General features: G+C 36.7%; 1 protein-coding gene across 14 annotated transcripts in view; it reads right to left on the bottom strand.

The window, feature by feature from the left end:
- The window catches only part of sgip1a (SH3GL interacting endocytic adaptor 1a), a 70631-nt gene that overhangs the window by 16995 nt on the left and 35537 nt on the right, over positions 1-18099 (bottom strand). For 10 of the 14 annotated variants that reach the window (XM_008415182.2, XM_017306284.1, XM_008415181.2 and 7 more), the window contains 13 exons: positions 11424-11487; positions 11185-11209; positions 11025-11045; positions 10486-10548; positions 9516-9579; positions 8789-8961; positions 6570-6578; positions 4833-4844; positions 3049-3070; positions 2869-2953; positions 1436-1521; positions 658-738; positions 12-86 (listed from right to left, as the gene is read on the bottom strand). In XM_008415182.2, coding sequence (XP_008413404.1) covers positions 12-86; positions 658-738; positions 1436-1521; positions 2869-2953; positions 3049-3070; positions 4833-4844; positions 6570-6578; positions 8789-8961; positions 9516-9579; positions 10486-10548; positions 11025-11045; positions 11185-11209; positions 11424-11487 — 780 coding nt within the window. The remainder of the gene's footprint in view (positions 1-11; positions 87-657; positions 739-1435; positions 1522-2868; positions 2954-3048; positions 3071-4832; positions 4845-6569; positions 6579-8788; positions 8962-9515; positions 9580-10485; positions 10549-11024; positions 11046-11184; positions 11210-11423; positions 11488-18099) is intronic. The other 4 variants (XM_008415194.2, XM_008415184.2, XM_008415185.2 and 1 more) reach the window with 4 other exon arrangements.

The following is an 18099-nucleotide window of genomic DNA, read 5'->3' as shown; positions in this document are numbered from 1 at the left end:
GAAACTCTCACCAGCCGCATCTGGAGAAGGGGCTTCAGTTGTAGGGGGTGAAGTTGGGACATTCTTAGGCGGAAGGGGAGGAGGAGCTGAAAAAATGTTAAGAACGTTATTGAATAGTTCATAGATTAAAACTATAACTGTTCCAATATTCTTGTAACTGTAGGTGTATTGCACAGGATGCAGATTTCTGGTACAAATAAAAAAACAAGAGTGTCAGCAGATTAGCTTGTTAAGATTTAGCAGGAATTACTACATCTGTCAAAAAACAGCAATACTTCTTACGAGGGGAACACAAAACCATCCATCATGCAGCACAGAACCTTACAATTCAGTCACCACCATGCCAAGTGCAAGGATAGGGCAGCAAAAGAGGAAGGGGTTGATGCAGTATGAGTACAGAACCTTTGCTGTAAAGCATACGTCAACCAATAATAAATGCTGTGGTTGTGTAATGGCTGATGAAATGAAACGGGAAACAACTCTTTGTCTGGTGGGACGTGGAGAGGATCATGACCGCATGGCTGTTTGATCAGGACTGTTTGCCAGGTCTGTTTGTTAGTCAGATGATGAGGGAGTTCACAGGGCGAGCTGGTGGGTCTGTGCAGTCATTCAAGGCAGACGAGGAGCTGTGACACAGTGTGGAATAATGAAACTTACTTCCTGTGGGGAAGGACCTGGTTAAAGAGGATTCAGGCTCTGAGAAAGAAGTCCCCCACACATCGGGCTCAGAAAGAACCACTAAGTGCAGGAGGGGACACAGAAGGTCAAGTGAAGGAAATTAATAGTGGGTTTCTCATTCTTTTATATATTTTGTAGGGAATAAAACATTCATCAGCTTGTAATAAAAGTCTTAAATCGGGTAAGGAAATCTGTTAGCAGTTAGAAAGTGTTAGCTGGAAGAAAAAAAACGATACAGCATAAACAAACTGCCAAACAAAGCTCATAAGTACTGCATGTCTATTACGGAACTACACACGAGCAGCTACACCTGTGTGAATCAATGTATAGTGGTATTTTATATCAACTTGAGGTCATTATGCCTGAGATAGAACTTATGTAACAGCTAATTGCTTTTTGATAGTCTGCAACTGAAAGCCCAGAGGATTGAATGTTAGCAGTTACAATAGAACCTATGTATTAACCAACCTGCAATACACCTATAAACACAACCTTTGGGGGTTATCTTCAGCTTTGACCTCAGCAAAGACACGCTAAATTCACAACTACTGCAGCGAGTTCAAGAGAAGAAGAATTATGTAAAGACATGAGCGGAAGGCGAAGGGAAAATGTGTTGACAGTCAAATAAGACTAAGCTGACAGCAAAAAAGACACAGCAAGAGTATTTTCAGAAAGCCTGCATGAATCAATCCAGACAAAAACATAGACACATTTAGAGGATAAAAAGGGATGATGGATACAGGAACAGAGCAGTTACCTTCAGTTTTCTGTTCTCCGAAGGCTGTTTCTAAAGGAGGCCCAAATAAGGCTGTGGTGTCTTCAGGGAATGCTGTTTGCTGATTGCTGCAGCGGCAACAAAGTGAGTAAGAGAAGAAAAGTGTTGTCATTTCACCTAATAGTTCACTATTTTAAGCCTGCTATGACACATTACAGTCAGGTAATGCATGGCAATTTCCACCAGACTTTATTGATGGCACATAAGGATTGATCAATCCATTTATACTCAACAAGAATTTTCATTTATAAAGATGGAGGCATTCAAATAATTGAGGCAAAAATTTTATTTTCTGAAAATAAGATTTTTGTTATTGGGATTAAAAAGGGATCAAGCCAATCTGAACCCTTTTAATCACTTTTTAGTTTCCGAACTCAAAGGGCAAAAAAACCTAAGGAATGTAAGCCATGACTTGAAATCCAGCATTTAATTGAATCTGTGTAAGTCAGGCAGTAAAACTTTGCTCACATTGACCATGTACACTATTGGCAAAAAAATGCCCTCTTTAACACGATTATAACCAATTTAGAAAGTTTCATAAATTCACTGCTTCCAAGTAGGAAGCACAAATAGTGGGATACAGCAAGTTATTAAAATCCCATGGAACGAAAAAGAAATACATGAACCTTCTTGGAGTAGTTGTGAAAACTCTTGCACCAGTATTGAGAAGAAAAACTACAATAACTGCATTGGTCATGTGGAGATACAGTGACTAACCTCTGTCTCTATGTGCAGAGAGAAGAGCCAATGTGACTTATCTGACTCCTCATGACTCAACAGACAAAACAATGAAAACTGAAGCAACTGGACAACAAAAAGATGACATTCAAGTAAACCACTGGAACCATTGCAGCATGATTCACCTACATAGAACTCACAATATAAACAACTGCTGTTAGAGTAATATTAGATTTGGTGCTCAGTACACAGCACTGTTGTACAGACTGACAGCTTTGCAAGCTTAATGGAGTGCACAGATTCCCACAAGAAGAACAAAAATGTTTTTTTGTTTTCCTAAGAAGTTGTTCAAAATTCCTAAGAGATGGTAAAAGTGGGGCAGTCTTGCAATGAGGTCTTTTGCATTAGAAGAGCAAAGAGTAATATCAAGAACATTATCTAAAAAAATGTCCCATTTCTGAGCTCCACTGCAGTACTGGGGTGATTCTTCAAAGAAATTATTTAGCAAGCCTGATCAAATCAAGTCCCAATGAACTTATGCAACATTACAGCTTGTGACAGCACAAATGTGAAAAAGTTCAGTCTTTTTATGCTGCTACACAGAAACAGTGTTTTATTTAATGATAAATGCTTTGAAGGCTTTTTACAAAACAACAAGGTTAAACTATTTAATACACAAACAGCAATTGATCAATATTCAGAAATAAAATGCATAAAGTGAGAACCGTGCTTCATACCTGGGTGGTTGTGGTGCTGGAGCTGGTGTGGGGGCCACGATGGGAGCAGCAGGAACGGCACGCCTTGGCCTGGCAATTTCCTCACCTGGGAGCATGAAGGAAAACAGCATTTTTTAGTACTTTACTCAAAAAAAAAAAAAAAAAAAGTCTGGACTGAAGGGCAGTAAGAATGTTACTTACTAGATGTGTTCCTTTTAATACCCTATAACATAGAAAGAAAAAAAAAACAGTAAAGTCTAAAAATCCTAAACAGAAGAGGTACACTTTTACATTTTCCCTCTATGCTCAGAAGAAGCAAATACTTATTTGTAATTCCTAATTTCACTTACATGAAAATAATCAGTTTTAGTTAAAATAGTAGGTGGTAATAATTCATGATCCTTCACCACAGTTTTTTTTCCCTAAAGTAAAATAATCCCATGGTAAAAAATGTAGAGAAAGCCAACCATTAATATTTAGTTTTCTACAAAATCACACATAACAACTTACAAGCACCCCTCACTATGGCAACACAATAAATGTAAAACAACCCATTTTCAATGTGCTTTTTTTTTTTTTTTTTTTTTTTTTAGCTCAGACTGCCTAGCAATTTTTAATTAGCATTTCTTTTTACTTTTTGGTACCTTGGGAGTCTAAATATGACCAGACGCAGAAACCAATTTTGCATAACTGGCTTAAAGGATGAAAGATGGTCTAAGTTTATCTTGTCACCAAGAAAAACCCTCCTTTGAAAGCTGGCTACAGAGAACTGCAGCAAAGAGTCGCATCTTTGGGACCCCAGTGTCTGTAACAATGCCTCTATCTACCTGCCAATCGGTTGTTTAAAAAGTAAGCCCAGAAAAGTAGAATGAGAAGAGATTGCAATATTTCTGCAATCTGATATTGTGCAGCTGTGTGTGGACTTTGGGGTTACACCTGGAAACAAAAGAATGAAAAGCAACCAAACACGGTTTAGGATGTGCATCACATCATGAACTCTATGAGCACATTTTAAGTAATTTTGATAGCTTTAACTCTGCAAATATAAAATCAACCCTGTTCAATGGTCTTTCTAAATAAATTGGTTGCATTAATGAATTTAGGAAAAGCAGTTATTTCAGCCTTTTCTGACCCTTTAACCCACTGAACAAATGAACCAATAAATGTTAGTTTGAGATTTTGTTACTGCATAGTGTTGGTAATAAACATGGAGGCAATTCAATTGAGTTTAATTATATTGCAGTGTTAAATCCTCCTGGACGAACATGTAGAAACTGTGCGTGCTTGAATTATTACCACCCACGGTGCGATCAGCACCACCTGCATGTGCGTATAATAAAGCATAATCCTACTAGTTACTAGGAAAAAAAAACTTTATTAGTTTCATATGAGAGAAACATTGCATCTTAGAATCCCTCTGCTGTCTGCTGTAACAAGAAAGCAGTGGGTCGTCATCAAAGCTTTAAAAAGCCTTTAATTATATGCTTTCTGAGGTGTAAGAAGCAGCTTGTGACAGCACATAAAGTGTGAGACTGACAGTTGGTGTGCAAAATCTAAGGGTCTTAAATTTGGCTGACAAGGTGATAATCCAGACATTGTTGTCTTTTTCCCCGCTGTGATCCCAACAGAAGTATGAATTCATAGTGGGGAGGACACCACGAGCAATCAAAGGCTGGGGTGTGTGAGAGGAGAGTGTGACAGGAGGGGAGGACACATGAGCAGATGAAGAGACACGATGGAGAGAGACATCAAAGAGCCAGCTGTCAAAAGTGCAAATTATCACCAAGCAGACAGAAAAAATAGAACATAGTAATTCCAGATGGAAAATCAAAACACCTTTAAGACTAGAGATCTGAAGAATTAGTAAATAAAAATTTAAAAATGCTTATTTTAGCTGAGAAAATGTAAAGTCTTGCTGAAGGGTACAGAAGGTCATGTGATATATTTAGTGTCACCCCAGTTAGACATATGGAAAGGACACTTACCGGGCTACGTCTCTGTGACCAGCATAAAGGAAGAGAGAAGAGATACCTGATCAGAGAGTGACAAATCAGTAAAGAGGACAGCATGTGCATCAGAAGAAGACTGTTTGGCCTGGCTGACTGTCGTATTTCATGAGTAATACGTTTTCTGTTGAATTTAGTGAAACATCTCTTCAAACATTTAGTCAAGATAGCTCAGGGTGATTTATTGAAACGGATATGTATGTTTGTAACTATAGCATTGAAAATGCATTTGCCAGCCTACTGTGACTGGACAAAATCCAAAACATCTTGTAGAGCTGCCTTATTAATTCTGTTTCTTTAACGGCTGCATCCATTTGCTGCTGATCAGTCTGCTGTTAAAACAGAAACTCTGCCACCTAATCCCAGCGAGGTTCCTTTCATTTCCCTACGTATCCTCCCATCTGCCCTCTTCCACTCTTTAATTTCTACTGAAATCACTCCATCTGCTCGCATCAGATCCACCTCACAGCAACCATCTCTCCCTCCATTCTCTCACTCTTTTGCTTGCCCCAGTTGTGCAGTGAGCCATGAGTGATTAAAGTGATGTAACAGAGGGTGGGACATGCTGGTGGTAGGAATTCATATAATTGGATAAAGTAAGGAAGGAAAGACCTCAGTGAAGGCTGACCTAGCCAATTGCTGCAGCTCTGCTGAACGTAAACAGGAAGTGCATCAGAGCTGAAATCCCTAGTCCATTTAAAGCACTACTATTGGTTTATCAAATAATAAAGAATAAAGGAATATTACATTATTGTGGTTGTTAAACTCAGACAAGTTGGCTGTATTTTAAGCAGACAAATATTACTATCTACAACAGACTGAAATAATGATAAATATGGAAAATATTTTAAAAAATGGAAAAACAAGTTCCAGTTTTTCTTTGGAATAAATGCAAGTTTAAAAAAAAGATCAAATAGATATGCATTTTGAGAGGTTGTCATAACATTTCAGTTTTCAGTATGAGCCACTATTTGTTTCCTTTTGAATATATAATCTCAGTATTTTGACTGAGAACCAGCAGACTAAAGGCTTCACAACTAATTAAATCAGATCAGTCAAAGACAGCATAAATACACCTTAAAAAAAGCTCTTGCACTGTTTGTAGCACAGCAAGAAAAAAAAAAATTGGTTTAAAAGCAGCTGGGCAGCTACAGAAGCCCAATGCTTATTTAAAGTCTATATCTGTTAAAAAATAAAATAAAATATTTCCATCTGTAATGCGATATAAAACCTGTGCAATTCAACAGAGGTATGCCACATCTTTCCTTGTCAAGATCTGCCCACTATACCAAATAAAGGTTCTGCACATCCACAGTTTAGTTTTAAAATGCTGTGGATTTTGTTGTACTCTTGTCCTGACTTATACCTATGCACAATACGGCTGGATCACTTCCATGTTTTTTAACCCGTCTGATTTTATTACGGGTTATAAGTAAGGAAGCATGAAGACAAAAGGAGATTCTGCACTTTTGGGATGTACTAAATCTGCTTTAGATTTAAGTAGACAAAAGTCAACATTGGCCATTTACCTCACAAATACAAGACTAGTAATTATATAATCCCAAGATGATTTCATACTTTGCCCCACATCTAGTTTGCATATCAACAGCCACAAAAACATAGCACATGCATTTGTAAGCAAGACATATTTTTAGAGCTAAAAGAGCACATAGTTAAGAAATGCATATAAAACAAACATAAAAAACAGAGTCTTACCGGACTCCTCTACAGGGGTTAGGGTCATTTTAGGCAGCAAAGCAAAAAATATTCAAAGGAAGAGAAAAAGGTAACAGAATGTTAGAAGGCTGAGAGGGTGTTATAAACACAAGCAAAGCAGACGTGGAAAGTGATCTCCGGTCGTAAACACATATTTGATGACAGTTCACTGAGGAGAACTGGATAAGTTGTCAAAAGATAATTTGTGTGAAGCTTTTGTGTGAAATAAGATACAATCCTGCATCAACAATGCTTCATCACAAACACTTTGTAACTCTGACAAAGTTTTCACAATCTGGGGTCAGAAGAATGCTAAGGCTTTATGCAATGAAATACCATCCAACAGTCTAAAAGAATAGACTTATATAAACCAACTGGGCTTTTCTTGGTTGGTAAAGATTTCTGTACTTCTTTTGGGTCTAACCTACAAGTTCTGACTTTTTTATGTGGACAAGAACTAGATGTTCTTTCATAGAGGTGGTGATTATATATCTAATATAAAAAGTAAGACGATAAAATAATGCCATGAATAGCATGTCTCTAAATCTGATTTATTATTAAACTAAGAGCTTCAAGAAAAGATCATGACTGAAAATAGCGAGAGTTTAGTTTTGAAAGAAATTCAGATCTTTCAGTATTAAGTCCATCAAGGGGAAATTGGCAGATGCCCTTCTCTGGTCAACTGATTGGTACATTTTTAGTTAATATGCAAGTGGTAAGACCAAACCTGTCACACAACCAAGCACACTTAGAATCTATTTTTTTTAATTATTGATAATTAAACATTAATACGACAACGCAGCTGCTAAGCAATATGCCCACAGCACACTCACAAATACTGAAAGCTGAACAAAAATCCTAATAAATTTGTTATTTTGTGTTTTACTCCAAGTCTTCCATACATAAATCCAAACAATAAGAGCATAAAAAGACCTTCACACCTAATAAGGTTGACTCGGTGAACCCACTGAAGCTGGATTAAATTATTGAGGACAGAAGCTCAAATGACCACAGGTAATGTCCTTGTATTGTGGACTGAAACACAAGTTCATTGTGTCCACTTTCCTATGTGAATAATTTAAAGCAGACACCTAACCTAACTGTCCTGACTGGGGAAACACAGGACTGGAGGCCTGCAGACCAATAGGCATAGAAAAGCTGAGGGAGGCCTGAAGAACCCCACTGCAAACTGCATGAGATGATTAAGTTCTCACAGGGACTTAATGTTGTGCTGCCTGGCAGCTGTAAACTTGTGGTTTAAGATGTAGACATTTTGAGTAACATTAAATTACTTTGGAACAACAAGAAAAAAAATACAAAGTATAAAAGCCTTACAAATTAGTTACATAAATTCTAAAATTTTCAAAATGACTTAAAGCTTTTAGTTCATTATTCAAACCAAAGACCAACAGGCAACCAGGCAACAATGCTTGCTCTGCTAAATTATTGACAAAAAGGTAAATATATACTGTTAAAAGGTGGAATTCATTTAGACCAATTTCACTCAGAGGAGTGGATTTGAAGAATTCATTTGTCCTTGTTTAATTTTATTTAGTTAGATTACAGCTAATAAAAATGCTTCTATTTCTTATAAAATTAGAATTTCAAAAAAGCAAAAAAAAAGGATATTTAGTGCAGTGATGTCATGTTATGGTGCTCTCGACAACTATGGGAAAGACCGCTGACTCAACAGTTGTCCAGCAGACAGACACTGACGGCCTCTGCAAGCATCAATAGGTCATTGCGAAAGAAACTTGCTGCTCACAGAAAGCAGCTTCCAAGCACATTAATGAAAAGTTGAGTGGAAGAAAACACTTTGGCAGAAACTGCTGCACAATAATCTTTCACTGTCAGTTTTGAGAGAGGACTCAATCATTATTTTGGGGAAGATTCACAATGTGTCAATACAAAACAAAACTATTAGCTTTCCTCTGAAACCTGTTGTAAAAATTGTGATTAGAATGTCACTTTAAAAATGTTACTTCGCATATAATTAATGAATATAAGAGAAGTTTTACATTTTAATGGAGCTGTTGACTTAAATTATATTTTTGATTGTATTCTAATTTATTGTGATGCGCTACGCATGTTAAAAGTTGAAGTAAAGACAAAAAGCAAGTATGAGCTAGACACACATGCAACAACAACCTAAAACATCACAAATCAAGTCTGCTAATGAAGGACAGCAGGAGGAGGGCATAACCGTTGGGGTTACTCACCATAGGAGACGGGGACAGSGCTATGTTTCCTATGGAGGCTTTGAGCTCATCAACCGAAGGAGCCGATATGACACAATCAGCTGGCAGCGGTTTGATTTTGATTTTGAATTTCTTCTTGTGGTCCTCTTCCTCCTCAGACTCGTCAGACGAGAAGAAATGGGTCTTTTTGGTAGGTGAGGGCAAAAAGTCAAAGAAAAAGTCCAAACGTAAAACAATCCCAGCTGATTTGACCTCTAACTAGGATCCCATTTTAAATATGGAACATTTAACACAGTATCTCATTACAGGTAAAACAAAAGCCCTGTTTCTACTTCGTGATGCAGTGTCTGCTCCTAATTAACATATTTTCCTTTTGAGGTTCAAACAGTTGTCCCTTCAGTTGTTCAGTTACTGTCAAACTTAAAAACAACAATCACTCCTCTGCACAGTCTGATGAGAAACATTCAAAAGGTGACAGAAAACAGCATCGCCTGAAAGCTTACAAAATGCACAACTAATCTAGACACGGCAGTTGATTAGTTTGATGTTTCACAGAAAGGTTATAAGGTTTTTACAAGACATTTGAGGTATAATACTCTAATACAATTACTAATTAGTAAGACACTGTTGTACTTTTAATGATGTTCTCAAGATGTTCTTTGAAAACAAAACAACTGATCTGTTTAAAGAGATGTGAATGAATTTTGCCATGGACTATCAATGGTAAATCAGGTTGTGCTGAGGATATCTCCCTCCTCTGACTCTTCATCAGGTCTGATGCTGTAGCCTTCATCATCCAACTCAGGGGAGTTCTGAAACACACAAACTGTAAATCAGTACAAACCTATAAATGTTAGTACAGTTCAAATGTTAACACTGTCCAGTCGTAAGAAATAATGTTCATTGAAGCAAAACTGTAAATTGAAAAAGTCATGCTTGTCATTGACTGATACAAATATAGATATAGCTCAGTTACTGGCATCAATGTACAGTAAAGTGCTAAACCGTTCCATTATGAAGCCTCGTCTCTCCTTGACTTGTTTCCGGATGCTTCCAGTCACCTGGTTGAAACATGGCAACTATATACTCTTCTACCATTTACAGGAAAAATAAATTTGTCTGTTTGGTTATATCTGGTTAACTAAAGAGCACTGCCCATGCGTCTTACTAATTTGACTATGTAGAGTGTTAAAACTGCACAGAAACCTTTAAATATGAACAAATATGCATGACCAAACACCTAATTGTCCTCTACCTAAGTATGTGCATGACCGGAGTGGCTAGCTTTATCGCCAAACAGCTGCACACCGATCACTACATTCATTTTGCCTTGTGGCTCCATGTTTTCTTGCTCTCTTCCACAGCCAGAGACATATGCAATGTGGGGGGGAGGAAGTGCAAAGCTTCTGGTTTACCCTGGATAATGATTTGGTAGCAATAGGAATAATTCCTGTTTTTCTGTTTTGCATAAAACAATTAAATCATTTTGGGGTTTTACTGTTAATTATTTGTCTTAACACAAAATTATGTGTTTTTATTGATGGCTAAGTATTATGAGACTTTTATTCTGGCCTGAGTTTATTTATTTATAACTACAATTTCTTTAAGCAACCAGTGATAAAATAAGGTCAACACTAACTCTAAAGAAGGCTGAAGTTTTGGTATGATTTGGTGCAGAAGCACCGCCTCACCAACTTAAACCAACTAACTTTACTTACGTATCTTTCCCAGTCGATATCTCCATAGAAGCCATTCGGGGCTCCATTTGTCTTCTTCTGAGACTGAGAAGACAGAAGCTGTTTGATTAAAATCCCTCCAGACACTGAAGAAAGAGTGAGTTATGCAAGACTCCACTTTATCTACTGCAAACTACAACTCAGCAGGATTCTTGTGCAATTTGATTTTTTTTCTCAGATGCTACTCTGTTTTTTTTTTTTTCACTTTTCTGAGCTTTGAGTTATCAAAATAACAACACTAGAACCAATATTTAGCATTTTTATAAGCCATATTTGAACAAAAACGGTTAATTATGGTGACAAAAGTATTCTTGCTCCAAACATTGCACTGAACATTTCCTTGTTTTCATCTGCTATGTGATTCTGACAGCTTGTTAATGAAATAATAGCTTAGGGAGTAAAAGCTCAGTGGGAGACTGATGGAATAAATAACAAGCTGCAGTGTTTTTACTGATACTAATTCTATCCAGACACAGTGCTACTCTAAAAGCTTGTCTATTCTAAAAGGCTGTGTTCAGTACCGATTCAACCTCTTGGGGTTCCTGGCAAGCAAAAACAACACAAAAATAAATAATTTATCCAGTGTTCACCAGATTCAGCTCTCTTCTTCAGAAAGGCTCTTTGTGCTTGTAAAAAAATTCTGATTTGAAAATAAATGTAACTACATTGACTGTTACTTACACCACCATCTCTGTCTGGAGACCCTCTGTTACACATAAAGGGAAAAAAGAGAGAAAGAAATATGAAACGTTTCTTGTTCTCTTTATTTGAAATATTGACTAAATTGCTAATTAGTCCAGGTAAAATTATTTAAAATACTACAAACCAATCAGATTAATCAATGCCTTTCAACATCCACAACGCTATGCTACCTCCTCTAAACGAGGGTCAGAGCATTGCAAAGCAAAAAGTGGACTTACGTAGAGTCACTGTCCTTCTCTTTCTTCCGTATCCCGAAGGCCTTCCTGGTACGTTTTTTCAATCCTGAAAAAGCACAAAGAGAAACCAAAGGCATGAATAAAAGGTGGTTCGCGTGGGAGGCTTAAAGGGTAGTCTGGGTCAGCTGCATGTCAATGGGATCAAAGGTAATATTTTCATGTATTCTTTATTGACTGGCTGCATCACTGGGAAGAAAAACGCTGCTAAAACTATAAATGTGTTTACGCTCATCACAGATCGAACGACAGCCTTGTAATCATCAAGGAAACCTTTTAGGATGGAAAATTAATTAAGACTGAAAATCAATGAGCCAGCAACTGAGCCAGGACAGCAAAAGGGCATAGATGGAGGAAGCTATAGTAGGTCACATAGAAAGTTCAATACATTACAATTCATGCAACACAAGACTCAAAATGTACTGATTAGCATATTGCACGATAGTCAAAAAATTTAACCATGTTTTCTTCTTTAGTTAAATTAACTGAACTATTATTTTTAATAACTCTATTTCAATAAGTTTAAAACCTTATCTTTGCGTCTTCTTCACCTTAAAAGGAGGTTAGATTACAGTTTCTCTCAACTTTATATCTGCTACCTTTGACATTAGAACAATATCAGCTGCACTGAAAAGCCCTGTTGAAAAGACTGATCTCAGATGCTCCCACCTCTTTCTTACCCAGAATGAAGGCCCAGTTGTCCCCCTCCATTCTGTCTCTGCCGAGTCCTCTACTTTCATTCTTCCTTCTCTTTACCTTGCAGAGAACTCATCGCATAATCTACAGACCAACCAACCAGTCTCTTCCTCATTCCACCTGCAGATACACGCGGAACTTGATTCTCTTCTAGCTGAAGCATGCGCACACACCTACATAGATAAGGTGTCCTGTCCTTGATCTGCATATGGTGCTCAAATTCAACACCAGTGGCTTTATTTCTGAGTTAAAGGGAGATTTAATGCAGAAATGTAGTTGTCTGAAAATTACAAAAAAACAAACAAACAAAAAAAAAAAACCCATCAAAATCTGTTTCAGCTAACTGTTTAATTTGAATTGTATTAGTCAATGATGTTAAAGAAGATAGGCATTTACTTGGTCTTTATCTTTACTGACAAAGTATAAAACAATTAAGCCCCTGCAAACTGCACTAACACAAAATGTGATCAATAACCAAGGACACAAGCATATTCTGTTTTGAAAGCAGCATTGCTTTAATAAAAGCAAAGTCAGAAGAATGAGAAATAAAACAATAAAAAAAAATCCTCCAAGTTTTCTGTCAAAGATTCACTTTTTTAATTTAAACACTTTACATTAAGGGTTTTTACATGTTGTGTTTTTCTCAAATAATGTGGAGCGTGAGAGGCATGAGGGTTTTCTTAAGCTGGTGCCTTTATTAATGGTTGAATGAAAAACAAGCCTCCAGTCACGATGTGGCAGCAGTGCCCAAACTAATCAACAGGCTGCCTGTTCAACCCAGAAAAAGAAGTAGCTGACACAAACACACCTGTGTACAGAGCTGACATTACAGGAGAGATGCAGAGACGGTTGTAGAGGGAAGTAAAGCTAGTGATTGTCGCCAGTAGGAAAAGACCAAGAAATATGAAAGAGCCTAAATAGCCCTTAGTTTCACTATGAATGCAAAATGTTATGCACTTTTCATCCCTTCTGATAATCTAAAAGCAATATTGCAAATGTTGCAAAAAAAGTTTTTGTTTTCTTTAAGTTTAAAACCGTTTTGATTGTCACTGTGTTTAGTCTAAAATGCAAATCCCTGCAAGTCATTTGCACTTCCGTTTTAAGACTTTTGACAAAAGTCTTGCGTCCAAAAAGGGGAAGACAGATCGCACTGGGGCAATCATTACATAATCAGCAAACACAAAAAATTTACCTGTACTGCAAAACAAAGAATAGGTAAGTGCATACAAGTTTTTGAGATCATAAAAAGAGTAAAAGCTATGAAGCTAAACAAAAATTAACAAAAATACAATTGACAATTTTTTTTTTTTTTTTTTTGGAAAAGTTTAAACATGTTCTAATTATCATAATCTAATACTATCCCTGCATATCAGTAACCCCCCCGCCCCCCCAAAAAAACAACAAAAAAAACATTTTGCTTGACTTGTTCTGTACCTTGATTTTTCTTCACTAACTTCAAGTCTGGGCCTTATTTTTCACTGGGATTTAATTTGTCAGAAAATAATGTGTTTCTTGTTTCAGAGAATAATTTATGCCCTATCAATCCCCTCTCAGTCATCTTTTAGCTCCTGACTTTTTTTCTTCTTTTGGCACATTTAGTATAAATTCATGTTCGCTCCCAAGTAAAAATGAACAGAGAAAGATCTGAAACAAAAGAAGCCATTTGAATTTCTTTTTAATGTGGAGATTTAATATGAGTGTTTAATTTTTTTGTTTTTAATTTTTCAATGTCCTCTTCATTCCACTTTATATGAATGTTCATGAAGAAAATCCTAAAATACATGCTTATCTTATTTGGGAGTAGGTTTTCACAATGTTTTAATTAAATGACATCTATTTATAGACGTTGCTATAAGTAAAGCGGATAAGAAAGCACTTTACGAGTAAAATGGCAGGCGGTAAAAACTATATGGTGCACATTGTTTAAAACTTCCGTTCAGAATGATGATAGGTCAACTACTAACATAAATAGCAGCCTATTCCCAGGACACACAAACGTAAGTCCAGGAAAGAGCAAGTGATTTACAACTAAATAGGAAAAAGACATTGTAAAACCTGAAACAAAATACTAGATGTCAAGAGTTTTTAAAATTGTTCACTGAGAGATGCACAAAACATTGTTTTTCTTCAGACTGAAATATAAGGCTCCTTGATAGTTTCTATTGATTACTTAGATTTAAAGAAGTGGTACTAGCAGGGGTAGTAACCAGTGCTAATGGCTTTGGATTAGCCATCCTTCAACCTCTATAAAATGATTGTCAAAACTGCAAACAACTGTTTCTACAATTATACAGTTTGTTCAAAAGACCAAATGACCCAACTTCACAGCTTTCACTGCTGATTTACACACAGATTAGAAACTAATCTCAACCCGGAGGCTGAGAAAAATACCTTAAATATGATATCCAATATCACCTCAGACATCTGAGGAAGGAAGATCGATGGAAACTTAACTGGTGCTTTAGGGATTTTGAGTCCCTAAATGTTTTGTTTAATAATTCCGAGGTTTTGGGCCTTGATCATTTTTACAATTTAAAGACACAAATAGGTTTCGTAGGAGTTCATGACAACCATCCATGCAATTGTTTCAACAGAAGTGAAGGAAAAAGGAAGGAAGCAAGGAATAGAGACAGGAATGAAAACAACACAGGGTGAAGGGAAGGAAGAAAGGAAGGATGGACAGACAAAATAAAAAGTGGACCAACAGGTGGATGGATGAAGGGATAAATGGATGGATGAACAGACAAATTAATAAATGAAAAGATGGATGAACAAATCCCTGGAAGGATTCAAATCTTTGGTTTGACAGAGTTGGTAAACAACTCTATGACTTCCTTACAGGTCTTTAAAGCAGTCATACAAAAACATCCCAGCCTTTGTCTGAGGAGTGGGACTCTATATTCCTTCCTCTACCAGTGAGCTAAAATGAAACTGTGCACAAACAGAAACAAAACACACAAAGTGTTTATTTGCTTCTGGACAGACAAAACAGGAGCTGTTTGACAAGCTTCTGCAAAGGGGGGAGACATGATGAGACTATCAGCCAAACAGGCAGCCAGGCACAGCTAACACTGCCAACTACACAGGAGCAGAGCAGGCCACTCCACTCCAAACTCTGAATGAGAGATTTGTGGTGCTCTGCATAGCAAGCAGAAAGAACGATTATACAAGACTGAAGCTTAAAAAAAAAAGAAGAAGTGTTCAACCCTAGCAGAGAGATAAAGTCTTTGGCTTTACAAAACAACAGYGCAGGTTAAATGAATAGACATTTTTCCTACAACATTGAAAAAAATAAAATAAAACTCAAGTTTGGGTCATTAAATCAGTATGGAGTGCATGTGAGAACATGTTCAGGTTGGCGAACCGCATGCCGGGAACACAACAAAAGGAAGAAATGTTATGTTTTGAGAAACTGTGCTGTCATGAAAGCACAATTTCATGACAAAACCGTAAACAAAGAACAATTAAAAAGGAGCAGGCTGTAAGGAAAAAACAAGAGTAGGAAGGGAAAAGGAAGCTAGATGGAGCAGTWTTAAGTCAAGTAGACGAACAGAGTGGCAAATAGCAAATATAAGGCTTAAAAGACTCCTTTGTCAGAATGATTTCTGTCCTTGAGAGGAATAAACAGAAGTGACATATATGCTCAACATGAGCAGTTACAGTAAAGTGATCTTAGCACACTGCACAGGAATCATACACATTACTCTAAACTCTAGAAATCAAGCTTTTATTATATGTGATGCCTTTCTTCTACATTTTAATCAGAGCTAGATGTTTATGAATTTAAGAATTTAAAGCATAATTACAGAGTGAAGAACAGTGCTTCTAGATATATATTGTATAACATATACGCTCTATAAAAATGCATCAAACCTCTTTTCTCCTCACCATCACCATTAAATCGGACTGAAGTTTTTCCTGTTTTAGGTTAGAAACTACTATAAAAATGAGACTTCAAATTGGACAATGACTCTAAACATACACCTCCAAATTAGTTACAAACTGGTTGAAATCCAAGAAAGGTTATATTATAGTGTGGTAATCACAAGGCCCTGATCTCAGCTCCACAGAAAGTTTGAGCGGGTGGAGATTTAAGGGGTGGGGATCAATTACGTCAATTCTCTTAGGAGAAATGGGCCAAAATGCCAAATACTGTGAAAAGCCCAACACAGTTACTAAAGTTAACGTTATCAAATTCTTAGTAAATATATGGAAACTTTTGTATCTGATCAATATCAATGTTTGTGGAAAAAAAGGTCATGTGCCATTTTATAATGTGAATATCTGGTTTCAACTTCAGTGTTTAGATATGGAACAGTGGTCGTAAGCACTAACAGATGTTGACTAAAGTTGTTTTTTTGTTTTTTTTTTTTACAAAAAATACATAGGAAGGAATAGAGCAACTTATCTAACTTCTAGCCTATGAAGTCAATCTTCTCAGTGTGTCCACTCTTAATTAAGGGAAGGAAATGCTGATAGAAGGTGTTAATGGAAATGTCTTCCTGTCTCATTAACATGGAGCAAAAACATTAAACTTGCAGCACTGCAGGATAAAAAAAACTCCAGCAAACACAACCACAAACGATCAGCCTCGTTGTGTTTCCATGCTCAAAGTGTGTTTCAGTAAGAGCGGCTGTGTCAGTGTGGCAGAGAAAAGACAAAGAGATGGCGTCTGTTCGCATTTGAGACTGTGGATGCTAAAATTAGGATTGGACCGTACAGTCCAGGTGGTTGTAACAGTTACACTATACACAATTTTTCAGAAATAGACACAGTTAAATATATCCTAGGACTTGGATAGGTTATGCACATTTTAATGTACCATGAACACTTTAGAGAAAAAAAAGCATTGTTTTCTCAAAAGACATCATTCACTAAAAGAAAGTGGGTCAGAGTCAGCAACCATATATTAGAGTATTGGCAGTTGGTTCAGAGACGAACAAAAGATGCTGGGAAAAACCAAGGATGGAGGTGAGGCATCCAGCTGTGCTCTCACTCTGTTTCTATTCAAGATATTCCACTTGGTTATTTAGCTGCATTCATTTTTATGTTTAAGTAAAAAAAAAAAAAAAAGATAACTAATGAGTAAAATTATCAGCAGCTTTAATATCACTAGGTAATCAGTTCATTCCAGAAAGCAAATTTTGAGATCTGCAAAAACAAGAAAGGCATTTATGATTACAGGAATCTATAATGCACAGGAAATTACATGCAGAAATATTGCAAAAATCTTTTTTGGAACTAAGGTGTAGCTTGCAGCTAAAAGTTGTGTATTTTGGCCATTCATTAGCCATCTCTGTCCATTTGCTCCCTCCCCCATCCGCTGCCTCCATAAACAACCAGCACTCGTGGTTCTTTGCCCAAGGCTCTAAATAACAACCACCCAAGGACTGTGTGGCAAATGAGCCTGCTGCAGAACCAGCAAAGTAGCTTTTAACATGGATTTTTTATTTTTTTCAGCACAAAGTCGCAAGGGGAAAAATGTATTTTAGACCAGTCTTTTTACAGACTTTTATAGACCAGAGCAGCAGTTACGGGAAAAATGTTTTCTCTCCATCCCTTATTTTAGGTTTGAGCATTCATGTTCATGCCTCAGACTAATTTAACATTCTTGAAATGTGTGTCTTTTATTTGTAGAAACACATAAAAAAAAAACTTGCACCTAAAGACTTTTTAAAGCTAAGGTTCATAAGAGAAAATAAAAACAAATCCAAGCGTGAAAAAGCAACAATTGGCAACATAATTAACGCAAAATAGACTCAAATGCTTCACTAACGTCAACATTGTGGATTCTTGCTACTGAAAATATAAAAATTACTTATATAACCACTTAGGGCACTAATAGAAAATTTTAATTTAATTCCCAGATCAACAACGTCACAGCAAGAGTAACCTAACCACTTCATGACTATTTCTGATAGATTTTCCAATCTTAAATCAAACTTACCGATGCCTACTGGACAAT

The sequence above is a fragment of the Poecilia reticulata genome, linkage group LG8, assembly GCF_000633615.1.
Source record: "Poecilia reticulata strain Guanapo linkage group LG8, Guppy_female_1.0+MT, whole genome shotgun sequence".
Lineage (NCBI taxonomy): Eukaryota > Metazoa > Chordata > Actinopteri > Cyprinodontiformes > Poeciliidae > Poecilia > Poecilia reticulata.
Note: the sequence above shows the minus strand (reverse complement) of the source record. Positions and strands in the feature narration are given on the sequence as shown.